We start from the raw sequence: 19,283 nt of genomic DNA, 5'->3' as shown, positions 1-19,283 counted from the left end.
ATAATTAGTGATTTAACATAAATATGTGCCCAATTTTAATTACATGTGTACATTTACTAACGAAACTGAAGTGTCTAGGGTGATAAACATAGACATTCAATTGCATTTCCAGTCAATATAAGATTGACTTAGGTTTTTCCATCAAGCCTTAATTTGTATTTGGTATTTCTTTTCATCTCTAACAACTGTTTCTTTCGTGTTCAGGAAACGAAAAAATAATTACTCAAACAACATGGAGAACGACATGTCGGAAGCACTCGCACAACTAAATATTTTGAACAAGCTTCCACAACAATTAACAAAGGAAGACATTATAAACAAACACCTACCCACGGTTGACCACTGGGAAGATATTTACTACAAATACTCTCATTCGATGGGGTTTAGTGTTAGAAAAGAAGATGCCCGTCGGGACAATGAAAATAAAGAGTGGCAAAGAAAATGGGTTTGCTCTAATAAAGGGTTTAGACGAGAAAAGTGGACAAACCTAAAGAACCGTAAGAAAAAACCAAGGGTTGTTACCTGCACAGGGTGCCTAGCACTACTGCGCATGAAGTTCGACAAGTCCGAAAACAGTTGGGTGGTGAAAGACTTTAACCCAACGCATGATCATAACTTTGCTTTGAAGACAGATATGCAGTTCTTGAGATCTAACCGTGCTTTCCCAGATTGTATGGGCACCCAAGTAATGTCAATGAGACGGTCGGGCATATGGACTTTCCACATATTGAATCACCTTGCTGCAGAAAGAGGAGGACATGAGTATGTTCCGTCCTTGAAAAAAGACCTATACAATTGGATTGGATGACAAAGAGAGTTAGAAGAGGAGGAAGAAATAGATGCTGAGGGTGCCCTGGGATACTTGGAATGTCTTGGGTTATGTGACCCCAATTTTTTTGAAACACACACGATAGACACGAAGTATAGGCTCGCTGACTTGTTCTGGGCCGATGGAATATCGAGAAATGACTATGGACGTTTTGCGGAGATCATCGCATTTGACACAACGTACAAGAAGAATGCATAGAACAAACCCCTTCTCCTTTTTGTCGACATGAATCACCACTTCAGAACTATTGTATTTGCAGTTGCATTGCTGTACGATGAGAAGGAGGACACATACATTTCATTGTTGGAAGAATTCCTTCAATGTATGAACAACAAATTGCCTCAGGTTGTTGTCACTGATGGAGATAAAGCTATGGAAAAAGCAATAGAGAAAGTCATGCCTCATGATGTCCATCGTTTGTGTGCGTGGCACCTTCAGAAAAATGTTACCATTAATGTCCCTCACCCGATTTTCAAGATAAGGTTTAATGAGCTCCTATATCAATATTGTACAGAGGAAGAGTTTGACGAGACTTGGAGTGGCTTGGTTATAGAATTTCAGCTACAAGATAGCCAATGGGCAGCCATAGCATACAACAATAGAAGGAGTTGGGCAGAATGCTTCCTACGGGGTAATTTCTTTGCGGGCCTCAGAACCACCCAAAGGTCGGAGTCGATGAATTCTTACGTGTCACACTTCTTGACAAGAAAACTTAAACTTAAAGACCTTGTTGGCCAAGTTGATAAAGCCATACAAAGCATACGCCACACATAACGCGAAGAAGACTTCATCAGCAACAACACATCGCCCTAGTTCCCTTCCAACATACTACAACAGTATTACCGGCAAGTTGCTTCAGTTTTGACGAGAATCATGTACGATAAGGTCGCACAAAAAATCGACAATGCTCTTGCATACTCAATTAATTCGACAAGTGTGGAATTTGGGTGCATGGTATTTTCCCTAACTCGTTTCCGTAGAGGACTGGTAAGAAGTTCAGTTGGCTACCTAATTGATCATGATCACTTTGAATGTAGTTGCATGCTATTCCAGTCAGAGGGAATCCCGTGTCGACATATGTTTGCGGTAATGAAGCACTTGAACCTACCCTACATCCCAAAACCTCTGTTAAAGGAACGGTGGAGGAAGGACGTCAAAGTGAGAGGTGAATTGAGTAGCGCTCCCCATGATAGGGTCCCCCATGGTGTGTTATTATGTACTCATTGGGGATCATTGACATCATGGTTAAATGCAATGGGGTACTATGCCACACAACGTGGTGATACATATGAAGAAGCATTAAGCGAAATGTACCGTTTGGAGGAAAAATTTAAAACAATGTGTGGTCATCCTAATGATGAGTCTGAATCGAGTCACGTTGTACATGGGGACCACCGATCGCAAAAACAACAGAGAGTAATTGGGGATCTGGAAATTGTGAGAACGAAGGGGAGGGAACCAAACAAAACAAAATCAAAATATAAGGGCGTGGACAATGCGACCCCAAGGAAGAATAGGTGTCACAACTGCAACCAAGTAGGCCATAATAGGGTGACTTGCAAAGTTGTTCCAGAAATGGACAATCAATCCATGGAGATAGAAAATCCAAGATCTTCCAACTGTCCAATCTACTATACTCCGAACGTGGACCACATCAGTCAAAGTCAAAGGAGTGAATTAAGAGGAGATAATGGCACAAGCGAGCAATGGCATCGTGACCAATGGTCTACTATTTCGAAACATATTCTCAATCCCTCTATAGATTGTTACATCCCATAGTCATGCGACCAGTTTTATGCTAAGGGTTTAGAATTAGTTTGAATTTTTTTTAACAAATTATGTGTAATGCTTTGTATGTCTCGTTTTATCAAATGTAATCTTATGGACATCAATCTTGTTTACTAAGTTCTACCATGCAGTATGCTCTTACTATGTTTTGAAGAGTCATTTATGGATGGATCGTTAAAGGGATGCTTTGTTGACACATGAATTTAAGAAAATTTGTGGAAAAGATACTAGAATAATTCGTTAATAACAAAATTGAGGCATAATTAATTGAATTTGTTGTTGTGTAGCATATATATATATATATGATGTTCCTCATATGTTTTGTTTAGTGTGGCCACATTACTACTATCACGTGAGCCTAAATTGCTTGGTATATTATTGGGCCCCACTTGTCCAAAGTTAGTGAATTCTTACACGGTATGGAATAAGTTGTTCATTATCTTGCCTAGCCTATATCATCATTAGGAAGGTGAGGGAAGGTGGAGATTGAGTGAAACATGCCATTGCTTGTATTGACAATTGATGTATAGTACGTCCAATATTACAATTATGCAAAAGGTATGATTGGATTGGAGACATATGAATTGATTAGTGCAATTTATGCGAAAGGTATGATAGGATTGGAGAAATAAGATTTGATTACATCTATGATTTGACAAACCAGTTGACTTGCTCAATGTAGAATAGTAGACAAATATGATTACTTACATCTTGCAATTAATAGTTGTCGACATATATAAAAATTTTTGTAAAAGTTAATTGCCACTATTGGAAAAATAATAGAACCATAAAAATATTCTTTATTTAAATAATGTCTTCATTAATCCATGATTCGTTACAAACATGTTTAAACCCTTAATAAACTAAAAAAAAAAGACAAACAAATTGGACCACTCATCTATAAGGTGAATTAACAATCACCATGCCATCGCACTACAACACTTCAAATCTTCATGTTCTTCTACGTCCAAGTGGGGCAACATCACCAACTATATTGTTAATTTTCTCCTTCAGGTACTCATCATATCTACTCACTGCTTCCGCCTTAAGTTCCTCTAGTGCTTTCAACACCCTTTCATAGGCTGCCATGAACGCGACATCCCTCAGTTCCTCTAATTTCTTTGTCTTCTATTCAAACTTAGTTTCGAGCTGCATTATCCTGGCTTTCATGGACTCGTTATCTTTCTCTAGCATGCGACAATCCAAATTTCTAAAGAAAATTTCTTCATCATTCCTCTATAATTTGAACTTGAGATCGTTTATATAGTCTATAGGTTCAGGGGGGAGGGTTTTTATGTTGCTGTTGGTGAACTCCTCCCACTCCGGTCGGTCTACATGATGGTGGCCCCTGTCGGGAAATACCTCAATATTTCATGAGTTAAATGAGGAGTCCGAATCCATGAGGTATGGGTGGAAGGAAAAATTATGGGGTGGAAGGGATGGAGGAAGATATGGCTGCCAAAGTAGTTGGTAGTGGTTTGTGTGATGGAGAACTTCTTTTTACTCATTCAAAATGGGGAGTTGTTGTACGATGTCTATATTTGAGGAGGGCCCCCACGTATACATGACATTTTTGTGATACCGTGACACGCCAAAGGTCAATTTTACATAGAATGCTGAGACATACCGTAAAGATGCATTATTTTTTGCACAAGGTACAATTCCTTGTCTAGGGAATGAAATCATGCCAGGTGGTATGAGAAAGTGAATAACTTGAGAATTATATTTGAATCAGGAATTGGTTTAAAAAACAACTGGACCACAATGAACCACAATAGAAAAAACAACATTATTGATGGTTATGGTATATGTGTACTTGTCAAACAAATTTTAAAAAAATAATCTATATGTTAAAATGTCATGTCATCATTAATGGAAGCACTTCAAACAAATATAAAAGACTATTTATTAGGCAACACAATTAGTTTATGTTCCATGACCAAATATATTATCTCCCTATTTTGTTCTATGGATGTAATGTCCTAATTTTGCTAATAACACTTAGTGCCTTCATTACATAGTTTAGGGGGCATAATTGGATGTCGATGTGTTAGTATAATTTAATTGTCATTATATATGTTAATTTAATGAGTTATACTATGATGCGAGTACATAAGCATGTTTTAGTGTATTAAAAATGATTAAATGGTCATATCTGTTGAAAAGGGTATTTATGTAATATTTCCCCGTAAGGGTATATATGTAATTTTATGTGCTTTGTGAGTGGGATCACATTATTATGTATACGATGACTTGAGATGTATGGCTAGAGGCGATCCTAATAAGCAATTTGGCGAAAAGTCACATAGGGGATTAATACCCAGCTCGGGTTGAGCATACATAAAGTCCTAAACCCCAATAAGATTTTGGTCTTAGTAAATTGAAAATCAGTTAGGAGAATTAGAGTTTGTTATTTTATGGTTAGTTAGGATATTTGTGGATTAAATTGTTATTTAGATAATTAAATAGAGTTTTCATAACTTTAGGGTATTATAACTTTGGACCTGTTTTTAACCCAGTTATTTTATGATTTTTGAGAAATATTTTTTTCTAAACAGTTGTAGATAATTTAATTAGCTTTCTAACAGTATAAAGATTGTCAAAATCTGACTTCTACAGCTCCAGTTATGTTTATTTTACTAGAGCTCAGTCCACAGTTACGAGATTTAGGTAGTTAGAGGTTGGGATATTTTTCCTAGTTTCATGTTAGATTATTTTTTTCAATTATTTAATAAAAATATTAATAAGATAATGTATAGATATTTTCTATAGAAGTGAGGATTCAATTTTATTTAAATTAAAATTTGGATTATAGTTAGAATGAAATTATGCTTTTTGAGAGCCTATAAATAGACCTTATTCCTTCTCATTTGTCTCTCATTCACTCTTGCTATTCTTAAGACCCTCACGCACTCTCTGTAATGCCCCAAAATCCCTAATGAGGTTTATGGTTGGATTAGAAGTCCGGGAGTGCCTAGGACTTGTATGTTGGGTATTTGGGTTCAAGAACCTTTTGTTTCTCATTTTCATTGATGGTAGTTATATTTGGTTATGACTAGGTGACTGCTAAGGAATCAAAGGATCGATTGTTCTCAAGGGTCGCTCTTTTAACTTGTTTCACGCTTGGATCAGAGGTAAGAAAATTGCACCCAGTATGTGACATGCATGGTTATTAATGAGGCATGTTGAGTGTTATGTATGTCGACATTGATTGCATATTAAATGCTTAACAATCTCGCTTATTTGTGAATGGCGCTGACCTATGAGTCAATGGTGTCAGTAGTACTGAGCACTGGTCATATGGTATTGACTTATGAGTCAAGAATGGTATTAGCGTGTTTAACGCAAGCGGGAAAGATTAGATCTAATCGACAAAACCATTATCATCATAAGCATGGAATGCTTGACCGACCTTAAGTTCAATGAAAACAAAAGCGCTTGTCTAATCTAAAGTCTAGTTACTTAGAGTCAGAGCCTAAAGGCTAAGGTGATGGACAAGTCACATGGGGTTAACCCTATATTTTTCCACTTTGGTCGCGGCGTTGTAATTTTTACACTGTAATGACCATTTTGAATTGTAAATAACGTAGTAAACACTTTTATGGGCTCGTGTACAGTTTTATGTTTTAAATAAAATATATCCTTTCCTTTTCATCCAGATTTTTCACGTTAGCCTATTAATAACACGTAGAAGCACTTTTATAACCAAATGACTGGTTTAGCGAGTTAAGCACGATTTAAAGCTCACAGTAACAGTCTTGGAGTAACCAGGGTGTTACACTCTCTCTCACTATTGTTGTCGTGCACCACCATCAAAACACAAACTCTAAGGCCAAAATCTTCATCACCATCACCTCTTCAAATCTCCAAAGATTCCACACGACGAAGGCTATCTTTCTTATTGTCGAAACCCTACAACCAACATTTTAAGGATCTAGGAATTCTATTCAAGATCAAGGTTGAGGTATAGTTAAGTTTTGAATGTTTTGATTTTTAGATCTATTAGTTTATGTTTTAATAATGGTATGATGTTTATGAAATAGGATTTTAAGCGAGATTAGCATATAAATGTTAAGCATGTTGTATAGGATTTATATTATGTTGGTTAACTATTTCTGCTTATTTGGGTTTTCTTGCTAGGAGGTGGCTTACGGGTGCTATGCGATGCAAGTAAGGGCAAAGATAAGTTGGACCAACCATGAGTTGGAGAGCTGTAGGGGCTGTGTGTACATATGTAGGCTGCTCGACTGCCACGGCCAGGATTTCTTTTAAGGATTTAGGGTTATGGTGTATTTTGTCGCTTAGGATGGCCATTTACTACCCTTTTACTTTTGTATTGTGTTACAAACTCTTGTTTGATCCTTTTACATAATGAAACCTTTTTAATGGAATGTAGTTTGGCACAAATTAATGAACAAACCTTTTCAATTGTCATTACGCATTAGAGTCCATGTTAAACGTTTAACTGGAAAAGCTGGGTTATAGTGCAAAATGTAACACTGCTAGATTTACTACGTCATTAGACACATGGTTGAAGTCTCATGTATTTACATTTTTAGAGGATGAAAGAACTACGGAACATATGAAAATCATAAACACACACGATCGATGACAGAAACTGGAATATAACGGTGTTTTGATTCTCTCGATTTAGTCTGAGTATATTACGCAATATGTTATCACAATTATAGGGGGTTCACTCTCTCCCATTGATTATTTTTTAAAATGAAAATCATCAATTTCATGATCTTTAGTATAGATATTACGAAATTAGTGGCTGATTTTGAAATTAATGAAAAATAATGTAAAGCATTAATTTGTTTTAAGCATATATAGGAAAATAAAAGTTTCGATGCCTAAACCTTTTTTTTAGTTGCAATAAATAGGAAAATTTTATATGAATATATAACAACACTCATATTTACGATAATTAGCCGATTAGCACAATTTTCTGTTATAAATTTAAAGATGTGGGTTAATTTACCATAAAAAAAATTTAATTGTCACCACCCTTTTAATATATACTTTATTGGTTTTCCTATGAGCAAAATTTTTCCTTGTTATGCATAATTTTCCTTAAATCTTCTTATTTGTGGTGCATTTGAATTGGAAGAATCAAATCTAAATTCACATGAATTGGATAATTTGTTTTATTAGGATTTAGAAGCCTGAAATGGTTTTTCAAACTTGGGACCCGAAACCCATTGTAGTCGACCCAATACAAAAAACTAATTGATTGGGAATATACCAAGGCATTTGCACTATATATATATTTTTTAAATTCAGAAAAAAGTGTGAGGAAAAATTTAGCAAATCATTGTCAAGGCATTGCATGTTTAAGTATATCACCATGTTTGGCAGAAGTGAGGACATTATGTGCCTATGGTACTAGACCTATAGGCACTGTTGATTTTCTCTGTTTGAAGAACAAAGCTTCACATTACTTAATAAACTTGAAAATGTACTCATGAATTCTTTCCCCCTGGACTTTACATTGAGTTCCCACTCCAAAGAAGATGAGGTACAAAGCCTTGGCCACCCGTTCCCCTACAATGACGGCCGAAAAAATTGAGGACTCTCACAGGCCTCGTTCCCTCCGACGGGTCGGTCGTCCCAGGAAAATGACGATCAAAAGTGATGCAAGCCCAGTGGAAGAGGGCGTAAAGCCACAGAGTGTGGAAGGTGGTGAACTCCAAGGGCATCCTTCCACCACCCAACCACGACGTAAGTGAGGTAAAAACTTTATGTAGAAGCTGCCCTTCCTCTTGCTAAAGAACATCTTTTTTTTTTTTAAAACAGAAGAGGGTAGTCAATGCACGTTGGGTAAACTTTTTTTTTTCACATACTGACATTTCTGTTTTTTGTTTGCTATAACAAAGGACAACCCCGAAAAAACCCATCCCTGCAAGTTCTGTTCGTGCTGGAGGGGAAAAGTCAGATGCAAAAATGGTGCCTTCCTCCTCTTCAGAATCAGAGATCTCAGACCCTGAGATTTACATGAGCAAGAGTACATTCGAGAAAGTGGCTTTGAGCATGTTGTTCAATCTCCGAACGGACATTAACGAGATAAAGAAGAGAAGGTTTTGCCATTGTTGCCAAAGGCCAAAATGAAGAGTGTTGACTTATTCAGGGAAAAGTCTCCAAGTCCATCAGGTCGATCTAGCCCTAAGTTGTAAGGTGAGTGGATGTTGAATTTTTAAAGTACTGTACTTTCATGTAGCCTTCACTCGTTTGGTTTAGTTGTTATGTTATTAGTTCCAAGTACAAACCAATCAATGATGTTGTTAGTTATTATTGAAGTTTAATTTTGAAGTATGATAGTGGTTGATCATGTTTCCAGGTTCATCAATGGGTCATTTCGCCTGTGTTTGGTGAAGTAGAACTATGATATATTGTGACACTGTTTAGTTCCTTTACTTTCGATTAGAATTATCATATATATTTTCGTGTTCTTTGTTAAGTTTAAAGTTTTTAAAAATTCATACTGTCTCGTGGGTTTCTATATGGATTCCCTTAAAAAATTTCATCTCTGTCGCCGAGGATATTGGTAAGGGTTTTGATCTAATGGTCAGTTTAATAAGAATAAGACAAATTATTTTTCAGAAAAATGATTAGCATGTGAATTCGAGGACGAATTGTACTGCGTTAACCGGAAAAATGACACAATGGCATACCTAATTTTACTGGCAGTTTATTCAAGAATTATTGTTATTCAAATACAACCTGCACATGCAAGTTTGAAAGTAATATTTTTATAAATCAACTAGAACCAAAACATCTTCTTTTGTTACGTCGGCCTTGTGCATTTATTCTCGACCAACAAAGAAAAATTATCTGCGTGTGTATAAATTTTTACGTCCATAATATGTTCACTCCGCTTTGTAATATAATTTAAAATGACGAATATTACCTAAATGTCCATAGTTACACTAACCTTTTCAATTAGAAAGTTAATTAATTACCCTAATACATGTGGCAACTTACAAGTCTTTCATTCAGACTATTAATGTACAAGAAAGACCATGGAATCAATTTTTGTTAAGTCCACATTTAAGAAAAGTTACGTCGGCTCATTAACATTGTTATGTGGACAATTAGTTCATTCTTATAAAAAATGGGAAATTAAAATTCAGCAACCCTCCCGTCAAAGAACTTTCATACAACTGTAACGCCCTACTGCCTTAGAGTTATTACTAGGTGAGTTTAAAATGTGCAGTTAGCTTGCTAATCGAGGTTTTAGGTCAAAAGTGTAATAAAACCATAATTAGAGTCATAAACTTGAGAATAAACCTTTCATTGAAAATTATAAAGCGTCTAACATTTGGGATCCCAGAAACATTGTTTAGAAATATTTACAACTCAAAATATAAACAAAGTCGACTAAACGACAAAATCAAGTTTGGTACAATCATTTCCCAAAAACACCCCTGGCCGTGGCAGCCAGGCAGATCAGACATGTACGCGCCACTCGTCACGCTCACCATACTAAAGGTTGATCGATTTTCCCCTTGCCTTCACTTTCACCATAGAGCACCCGTGAGCCGAAGCCCAGCAAGAAAACCCTCACAAGCAGATAATATATGCATATCAAACACTTAACATAGAATCAAGCCATCATCAGGTTATACACGTACGACAATGCCGTCCCAGGCGCTTTACCAGGCCCTGGGTTTGCAGTCTATACCGTAAGGATATCCCAAGTATCCCTTGGGGTCTCGCCCTAGCAACTTGCACCCCGCGTGCTAAACGCTGCTCCCGGCCCCTTGCCGTTCTCGACCTTCGCCGTTCTCGGCCCTTGCCATTCCATCATTTATTTACACACATAATATAACTAAAGAGACATCTAAACACATGTAAATTCAATCAAAGGGCCACGCCCTGCAACACAGTTATATAGGGCCGAGCCCTGCAACTCAATCATATAGGGCCGAGCCCTACAACACAAGCTCTATGGGAACAATAGTTTTCTTACCTGCGTCCCGAGCTTTCCAAGCACCGATGTCCCGAGCACAATTCCCTAGTCTAAGCCTCGCCGAAACCCTAGTCACAACACGTTAAAAATTTCCACCATCATGTTCTAATCCATTAAATAGCTTTAGATTATGATTCTAGTCTCTGGGACATCGAATTCTATGAATCCGAGTGATAAAATCCATCCCGAGCCTTAAAACTCCTCTAGAACCCAAAAATGCTCTAAGCGTCGCGGCCCTAGGGACTCATGCCGCGGCCCCTAGCTCAACCCGAGGCCCTACCTCAAAATAGCCCACACGCACCGCGGCCCTTCCTAAAGGGCGCCGTGGCGCGCCTCCAATTCCACACGCCCCAAGTTCTAAGGGATCGCGGCTCAGCAAGAACAGGGTCGTGGCCCGACCCCTCGAGCCCAGAAAAACTCACCATTTTCACCTCAAAAACCAGTCCAATTATCTCGATAATCAAGCCAACAATCCAAACTAATTATCACAGAGATCATACTATAGATTCAGCAACAAAACCCAACTAGAACTTAAGCCAAAAACCTCCTCAAACTTAAATTCAATTCTTCACCCAACACACATGCATACTCTAAGAAAACCAGCAAAAAATCCAAACACAATCCTTATAACTTAAAACTTACCCTTGCTGAATTAGGTCTCTGAGCTGATCTCCTAAGCCCTAAGCTCCTAGCCTCCAAAACTCTAGCTTGATTCCTAGCTTCCAATTGGTTTTCACAAGTTGAACCTCCAAGATGCCTCAAAGCCTCCAAGAGTAAAAGAGAACCAGAGTAAGGGAGAGGGAGTGGGTCGGCTTAGAGAGTTCCAAGTGGTTCTATGTTTTGCTTTGTCTAACTTAAGTCTATAAGGTTACCTCAAGACTCGGGGTACCAAAAACGTCCCCGAGGGCAAAATGGTAAATTTCCCCAATATTGCCTCCTAGACATTCTAACCTCAAATATATCTCCAAATATTTATTTCCATAACCTGATAACCCCATAAAATGTCTAATACCCAAAATACCCCTTAACTCGCCCCGAGTTAGATTTTCGACCCCATTGTGACTTTCTAGCTAACCGCTTCCTAGAACTGTCTCGAATCGTGCAACACAGATATATCACAAGTATATCACAATTATCATGTTTATACCCTTAATGGGCTAAAATTACAATCATGCCCTTAACAACCAGACGGGGCCCACATGCATATTTAATTCACCTAAACATGCATCACTAATCACATAGTCACACAAATCCACATATTAAACAATAATTCACATATTTCCCTCCAGGCACGCTAATGAAGGCCCTAAGCCTTATTAGCAAATTTGGGTCGTTACAACGACCTCAAACTTTTTTCATGCAACAACAAATTTTATGTGCCAAAGCCAACTTCTCTTACTCCATTATTGAAGTAGAAAGGGTACACACAAAATTATTGGAAATATGCGGTGCTCGACCAACACGGCCGGGGTATCTCATAGGAACTAGTGTAAAATCTATTTTGTCCCTCAGGTCGGCTAGTTGTAACTTTTCACATTTTAAACGTTATTTTTGGATCCCATGTATGAACGTAAACATTTCATTAAAAAATTATCTCTTTCCCCCCACAAATTTTAATCGTTAATCACGTTTAATTACACCTTTATGGCTAATAGACTCGTTTAGAGAGTGTAACACTATTTAAAACACACAGTGTAACGCTATTCACTACTGTTACACACATTATTGGACGAGGTCCCCACCTTTTGTTAATGTACAATGATCATTGCAAAACAAAAATGCAATGGATTTGGAATATCCGAACTTTCTTAACAATATAAAACAAACAAAAAATTAACTCTTCAAAAATGTGTTAGGCAAGATTGAAATTCAGAATATTCTATTAGAGCCTTGCGTCTCTTACTATCTTACCACGTTTGGCATAGTACTCATAATGAACCTATGCTACAAGGCTTATAGGGACTATTGAATTTCTTTGTGCCATGAGCATGCTCATCAAATTTCAATATATCATTTCTAAATCTAACCCTTTTTACAATGAGCACCTTCATCTCTTAAACATTTTCCTAGTTTGAAGATGACGAGATACATTTCCTTGGCAAGCCGACCCTCTTCAATAACGGGCGACAACTTTGATGCCTATGAGGAGTCATCTCCCCCGCTAAGGGCCGCCTCTCCGAGGAAGAGGAACAAAGAAGTCCATAAGAGGACAGCGAAAGAGTTCGTACGTCCCCAATCTTCACAAGGTGCCGCAATCAAACAACATTATTCCATCAGACAGCCACCCCAGAAGCGAGGTGATAAGTTTATGGACCAATAGTTCCTCTTCTTTATGTTAATGTGTTTGCATTGCTATGTATAATAGGGTTTTAACATTACGTTAGGAATGGTTACAACTTTTCAGGCACTGACTTTTATATTGTGTTTATACCATAACGAAGGACGACCACGCAAAAATCATTTGCCTACCACTGATGGAATTGTCAATGAGGTACCGCTGGCGGAAAGCGAATCATATTTGCAACTGGTCCCCTTCACCTCTTCGGATTCCAACATCTCAGACCCTGGTATTTACATGAGGAGGAGTAGACTCCAAAATTTGGCTTTGAGCATGTTATTCAATATTCGAACTGACGTTGATGAAATAAAGGACGGAGGGTGTTGCCATTGTTGCCACGGGGACCAAAATAACAGTCCACCTCGTCACTCCAGCCCTAACTTGTAAGCCAAGAATACTGAAGGTTCTATTTTGTATTAAAAGAACTCTACTATTTAATTAAGCTCTTTATTATGTTACAATTTAAAGGTACAAACCAATCAATGAGGTAGGTAGTTCTTGTTGTTTAATTTTGCATGTACATAGTGGTTGGGTTATGTTTTGTTTTAGGGGAAATGGCTCCTTCACCTCTTCTAAATCCATCTATGAATTTGTATGTATTATGTGGTGATAATGACTTTCGTTACAGAGCTTTTTTTTCACAAGTATGGAGCATTTTATTAAGCAAAAGAAAAATTACTAACAATATGATTCTTATGGCTATAAATGATACATATCTATGCCTAATATAGATGGAAATATAATATTCAGTTTACTATAAATGCTCCTTGATTGACTGAAACACAACCAAGTGGACTATGTGGGAAATGGAACACTATTTAACACAAGGTTGTACAAGAAATTATTTGTTAATTACACTAGTGATGAATTTACTATCATCGAGTTCTAGCTTAACTGGAGATAGGTTTACCACTAAAGGTGTTAGTTGTCATAAAAGGTAAACATTTCCAACAGGTAACGACTTCTAGTGAATCAACCAAAAATATGATACAATCCCAAACCTATTTAATTAGGAACACATTCAGTGAAAATTTTAATTGATATATAACCTGATCATTTTAGTTTAATATAAACATGTTTTTAGAAAAATATACAACCATTAAATAAGTTTATGTTACGTGGAACTTTCGTTTTGTTCCCCAATCATTAAAAAAAAATTACTTAGTCTAATCGTCTCATTTACGTGGATAATTGTACAGTTTGTTCTCATTACTAGCCTTGAACCTAAAAAAACACTTATAACTACTACATTAAACCAAGCTTGACATATAACATGTCTATTATTATCACTACTCCATAGTTGATGTACATTGAAATGAGATTCATTTTCTCACTCACATACGTGGTTCAGTATTAATCATGTTGGACCCCATGAGTACCCTACCGCTTAAATTACATCACTAGTGTTGACTATGTCAGAGAAGGGGTAGATGAATACAATCCAAGCTAAAGATATTAGGGAATGTAGTTATGAGAAGTAACCATGAAAATATTCTAAACGAAGATCCTCAAATCATTTAGTGCAATCTTTTGTTCACCTAACACTGATACTAAATTCATTTAAGAAGAGAGGGTACAACACCAGGCATATTGGTTGGAATCACTTCTTTCTGACTAGCTTCCAACTGACAAATAGTCCATCATACTGTAAGAACTACATACATGTCTCCATGTGCCCCTCTCATGCATGGCCGGCGATCTTTCTTCAAAGAAGGCGTACTGGACACTTTCTACCGCTATAAGAGTCAGATGATTTGGAAAACAATCAGAGCAAGCACCATTCAGCAAAATCGTTTTGGCTATTCCACTAATAGAAATAGATACATCCATTAAGACATATCTTCTGAAAATAACCCGATGGCTTACTCTAAGGAGGATGAAGAGTTACACATCCACTGGATCCAAAAACAATTTAAAAACAACCATAACTTTAGCAAACCAACCATATGAGTTGTATCATAGGCTCAAAGCAAATGGTCTTACTGTTTGCGCAGCCTAAGGCCTGAACTCACCCCATTTTCAGTCAAAGAAAATTAATATGCATGTGTTGTTGGTTTTTGTTGATCAAATCAGAGATTATGCGCAACAGAACAACAATCAAATTTTCAAATTAATCCCATAAGATTTCTAGATCTACTTCTTCACACTCATATATATATTGAATCAAGGACAAGAATAGAAAAATTACCTCAGGTCCTTCCTTGCTGCTATCTTTTCGTATGGTTGAATCCTTGAGATCTCACACCAAAATCTTCCAAAATGTTCTCAGGCACACAAAGAACGAGTGTGGGCTCACTATACAAATAATAAGCAATAACTATTTATCAGATGTTCTCAACACATGAGATCTGATAAAGTTTTGGACCTAGGTTTTGTGAAGAACAATGACTTTTGTTTTTGTCACTATTCTCTTTTCTCTGAGAGAATCCTAGATATTTTTCTATCCCTAAAAAATTACGTTCTGTGAAAACTGATATTTAATAATAATAATATCCAATATATTAAAATATTTGTTATTTTAAATAAATTCAAAATAACTGATCAGTTATCAGATTTTTGTTTAAATAATAATATTTTAATCATATTAAAATATCTCATTATTTGTTTAATATTTAAATAACTAAAATTGTGGAATCAAGAGACTAAGTCTATCTCTTATACGTGTAGCACAGTGCCTGTGCACTGTGCCACATGTGTACCACATGCCTGTGCAGGCATGTGATTTTTCCCAATTTTTATTATTATTTAAATACCAAAAATCCCAAAAATAAATTAATTCAAAATTAATTATATTTTTTATAAATCAAATAATTAATTAATTCTTAATTAATTAATTACACATAATTAAACAATAATTATGTTTGATACATAGAAAAATATTTTAGTTATCACATAAGTCCTTTTTGCCCATTTTTGCATTTGCCTTTGACAGTGATTGTTTGAGCCATTTCGGGGACCATGGACCTATAACATTAAACTCCAATAAATTGAAACTAAATAATTAAACTCTTTAATTATAATAGTTAATTTATTAATTCTGATATTACTCCACTATAAATTCAGAATTGCACTCTTTATGTTATAGATATACTTTTACAGAAATCTTTTTCTTAAGTCGTCCATTGATATAGCCATCTTACAATAGTTCAACCCTCTAATTAATTAGTTCATAAATTAGAATGGGAGAATTACCATTTAACCTTTCTAATTTACTTGTTATTCCTTAAGTACCATTAATTCACTAGTGAATAATTAATCTATAATCTAATTATAGATTTGAGCTCAAAACCATTCAGTTCCATAATTAACCCTTAAGGGAACTAATATACGATCTGTTAGGAAAGATTAGATTCCATATTGTTGATACATGTTCCCAGCCATCCATGATATTAAATCTCCAAAACAAAAGTCATTAGCCTCATTCTTTAAAGAGACCTTAACGAATGAATCAAAAGATTTAATAAACATGAACAGGAGTTCATGAACACTCGGGATTTAGGTTGATCTATAAATGATCATCAGTTATGATATGAATTATAAGTCTTTATTGTTAAATGGTTTTTGGATAAAGACTTTAATTCATATCGGTCCATGTCATATATAATCATATTATATAAAGCACATTTACCGAGATGTCTTACCACATCAATAATCTGAATCTAAATTATTTGTATCATTATGATACTCAGTAAACCGTACTTACAACTCCAATTAAAGAATTCCATAACTTTAATTTGTTGTTGTTGACTATTTTTATTCATTCATGTGATCTTAATTCTCTCATACTAATACAAGATCACATCCTCAATAATGAATATGGAATTTTTCTGATATTTACAAAATTATTCAAACAATAATTTAACAATCTAAATATGACAATAATAATAAAACATTGTATTTATTTATTCACAGAAAAAACAAATGTCTTTACATACTTTTAGGACACACTCCTAACATGTGCCAGTACACCAAACAGGAAAAATGAACGACAAATCAAGGAAGTATAACAAACAGTGAAACAATAAATGTACATTAATATGGCTTCACCGATTATGCTGTACTATATCAAATATAAAATCATCTCAATGCCCCATGTTGTCCCTCTGGTTGTTAGGATGAAGGTCATTCACATTCATACCAACTTATGTAGTGGTGGTGGATGATCTCCACTTATGTCTCACAAATTTCAAAGCAATACCCCGTCCACTAGAGTGAAAGCTGGTAAAAATTTGAGATAGTGCAGCGGCAAAGCCAAGGACCCTGTGGGGAAGCAATAGAAGTTTTTTTTTCTACTAGGGTAACTAACTAATTTATACGGTATTATGCAATGATTCATTGTGCGGGTACTTCTCTAAAAATTGTCGTTCAACTAATAAAATTCCACTATAAGTAATTCATTAAACACATTTGAATTTCACTTGACTTTGAAATGTGATTTAGTACTCCAAAACTTGATCTATATTCAAATAAATTTTATCATCTCACTCAAGTGTTTTTTTTTAATAATTTGGGCCTTATTTTGATAGCCCACATATAAGTGACCTACTTCATTTCCTCAAGGGGGTCATAATTTTTTTTTAATGAAACTACAAGATTCATTGTTTCCGAAGTTGGAAAAAAAATATGTAATCATAATAGTAATATTCTAAAATTGCTCACTGCACTAATTAAGCTTTGTTATTAGCTTAAAATAATAATATAACCAATAATATTTTCATAACAAACTTTTAGGGATCCATATAATCACATAAACTTATGCAATAAATGGGGGAGCCACAACACAATTAATTGGAAACAAAACAAGCTTGTGTAGTAGGCAATATCTGAAAATAAAATTGTGCTTACCACCCACAGAGAGACAAGATTCCAACACACCTACTACGCCATGTTTCACTTCCAAAATACCATATAGAACCAATATATCTCCTATTTTCACAATGCACAAACTCCAAATTTATAAATGCAAATGGAAACCTTGCCATGATTGTGTTTGACGAAGGACAGTGCGTTGTATACAACCTTCTCACAGGATCAGTAAGTCCTTCAATCTACAAATTGAGATTCTATTGATTCAATTTTAATATCTAATTTTCTTTAACCTGTCTATGTATTCATTTAGACAATGCTCCTTGTAAGTTCATTTATGCCTTACGAGGAGCATGGAGAGAAGGTTGTGAATATAGACATAAGGGGTGGTAGGAAAATGACAACTTACATACTCTTAGGATCCCCAAAAGACTTGCAATTAGATACCAGAATCAAGCAAGTGTGGTCGTATAGTAAAAAAGTATTACCACTAAATCAGAAGGGTGTTTATGTTTACAATCACTCTAGCATATAGTACAAAAACATGATTTGGGACGTCCTACTGCATCCAATATGACATACTCATACAATCGACACTTCTCAGTTGGTTGACCTCATCTTCATTGCAATCAATAACAAAATAATAATTTTCTCGTCACCTAAGCCACCAAATGTGGTGTGCACTTTAACTCACATATCTCACTATGCATTTCAGCTGAACCAACAGGAGTGTATTAGTGATTATTTTTACAACCATTATCTCCTAAATGTTATCACTCTTTCTTTGTTTCCACTAAATTAACTAGAAAAAAAACACAAGCCAAGTATTATTATTTTCTTTAAATATTGTCACACGGAATTACATGTAGATTATGAAGTCATCCAATATTAGAAGAAAAATGACCTCAAACAAAAACCAAAGCATTGAAACTTAATAGAAAAAAAATGTACAAACTAACACTAACATATATGTTCTCGTTGCGTTGTACTTTAATTTTCTCACTTAACAAACCCTCAAAAGTTACTTACCAGAATGAAACTCTCTTACGTGGCTAATACATATACCAATATGCCCAATATTCATGGAAAATAAAAAGCCCATGCAAAAATTAACTACTAAATGGTAATGCGGCGTGTCATTCAATAATCCATACATTCAAAAAAAATTATTATTAATATTAAAAAATTTCCTCCACATTATATTCATTTCTTATGCCGCATAAAAAAAATAAAACAGCTTCAATTTTTGTTACATTATTTTATTATACATTTGTCTAAGTCAATTATAATAGTTACTTAGCAGCAGTCAAATAGTTACGTGTCCACAATCGTAAATAAGTCTCAACTCTTATCTAAATTTACTATAAATCTCTCAACTGTACAATTTATTGGACCTAAAATTACGCTTCTACCCCCACTTATTTAAAATATGTTAGCTAAAAAAACACACCCAGTTATACAACCGATTATACCAAGTCAAAATACTAAAAAGTCAACATTTTAATACCAATCTAAAATTGACACTTGGTAAAAATCTGGGCCCCATATAA

General features: G+C 35.5%; 1 protein-coding gene across 1 annotated transcript; it reads left to right on the top strand.

The window, feature by feature from the left end:
* The first annotated feature begins 232 nt into the window (after positions 1-232).
* On the top strand, positions 233-808 carry LOC133832698 (uncharacterized). Its single transcript, XM_062263008.1, has one exon. The coding sequence runs from the start codon at positions 233-235 to the stop codon at positions 806-808; it is 576 nt and encodes a 191-aa protein (XP_062118992.1).
* Positions 809-19,283: the final 18,475 nt, after the last annotated feature.

The sequence above is a fragment of the Humulus lupulus genome, chromosome 4 (assembly GCF_963169125.1).
Source record: "Humulus lupulus chromosome 4, drHumLupu1.1, whole genome shotgun sequence".
In the NCBI taxonomy this organism is placed as follows: Eukaryota; Viridiplantae; Streptophyta; class Magnoliopsida; order Rosales; family Cannabaceae; genus Humulus; species Humulus lupulus.
Note: the sequence above shows the minus strand (reverse complement) of the source record. Positions and strands in the feature narration are given on the sequence as shown.

What these genes read in the sequence shown, in the direction of transcription:
- LOC133832698 (XM_062263008.1), top strand. Translation starts at nt 233, where the DNA reads ATGGAGAACGACATGTCGGAAGCACTCGCACAACTAAATATTTTGAAC.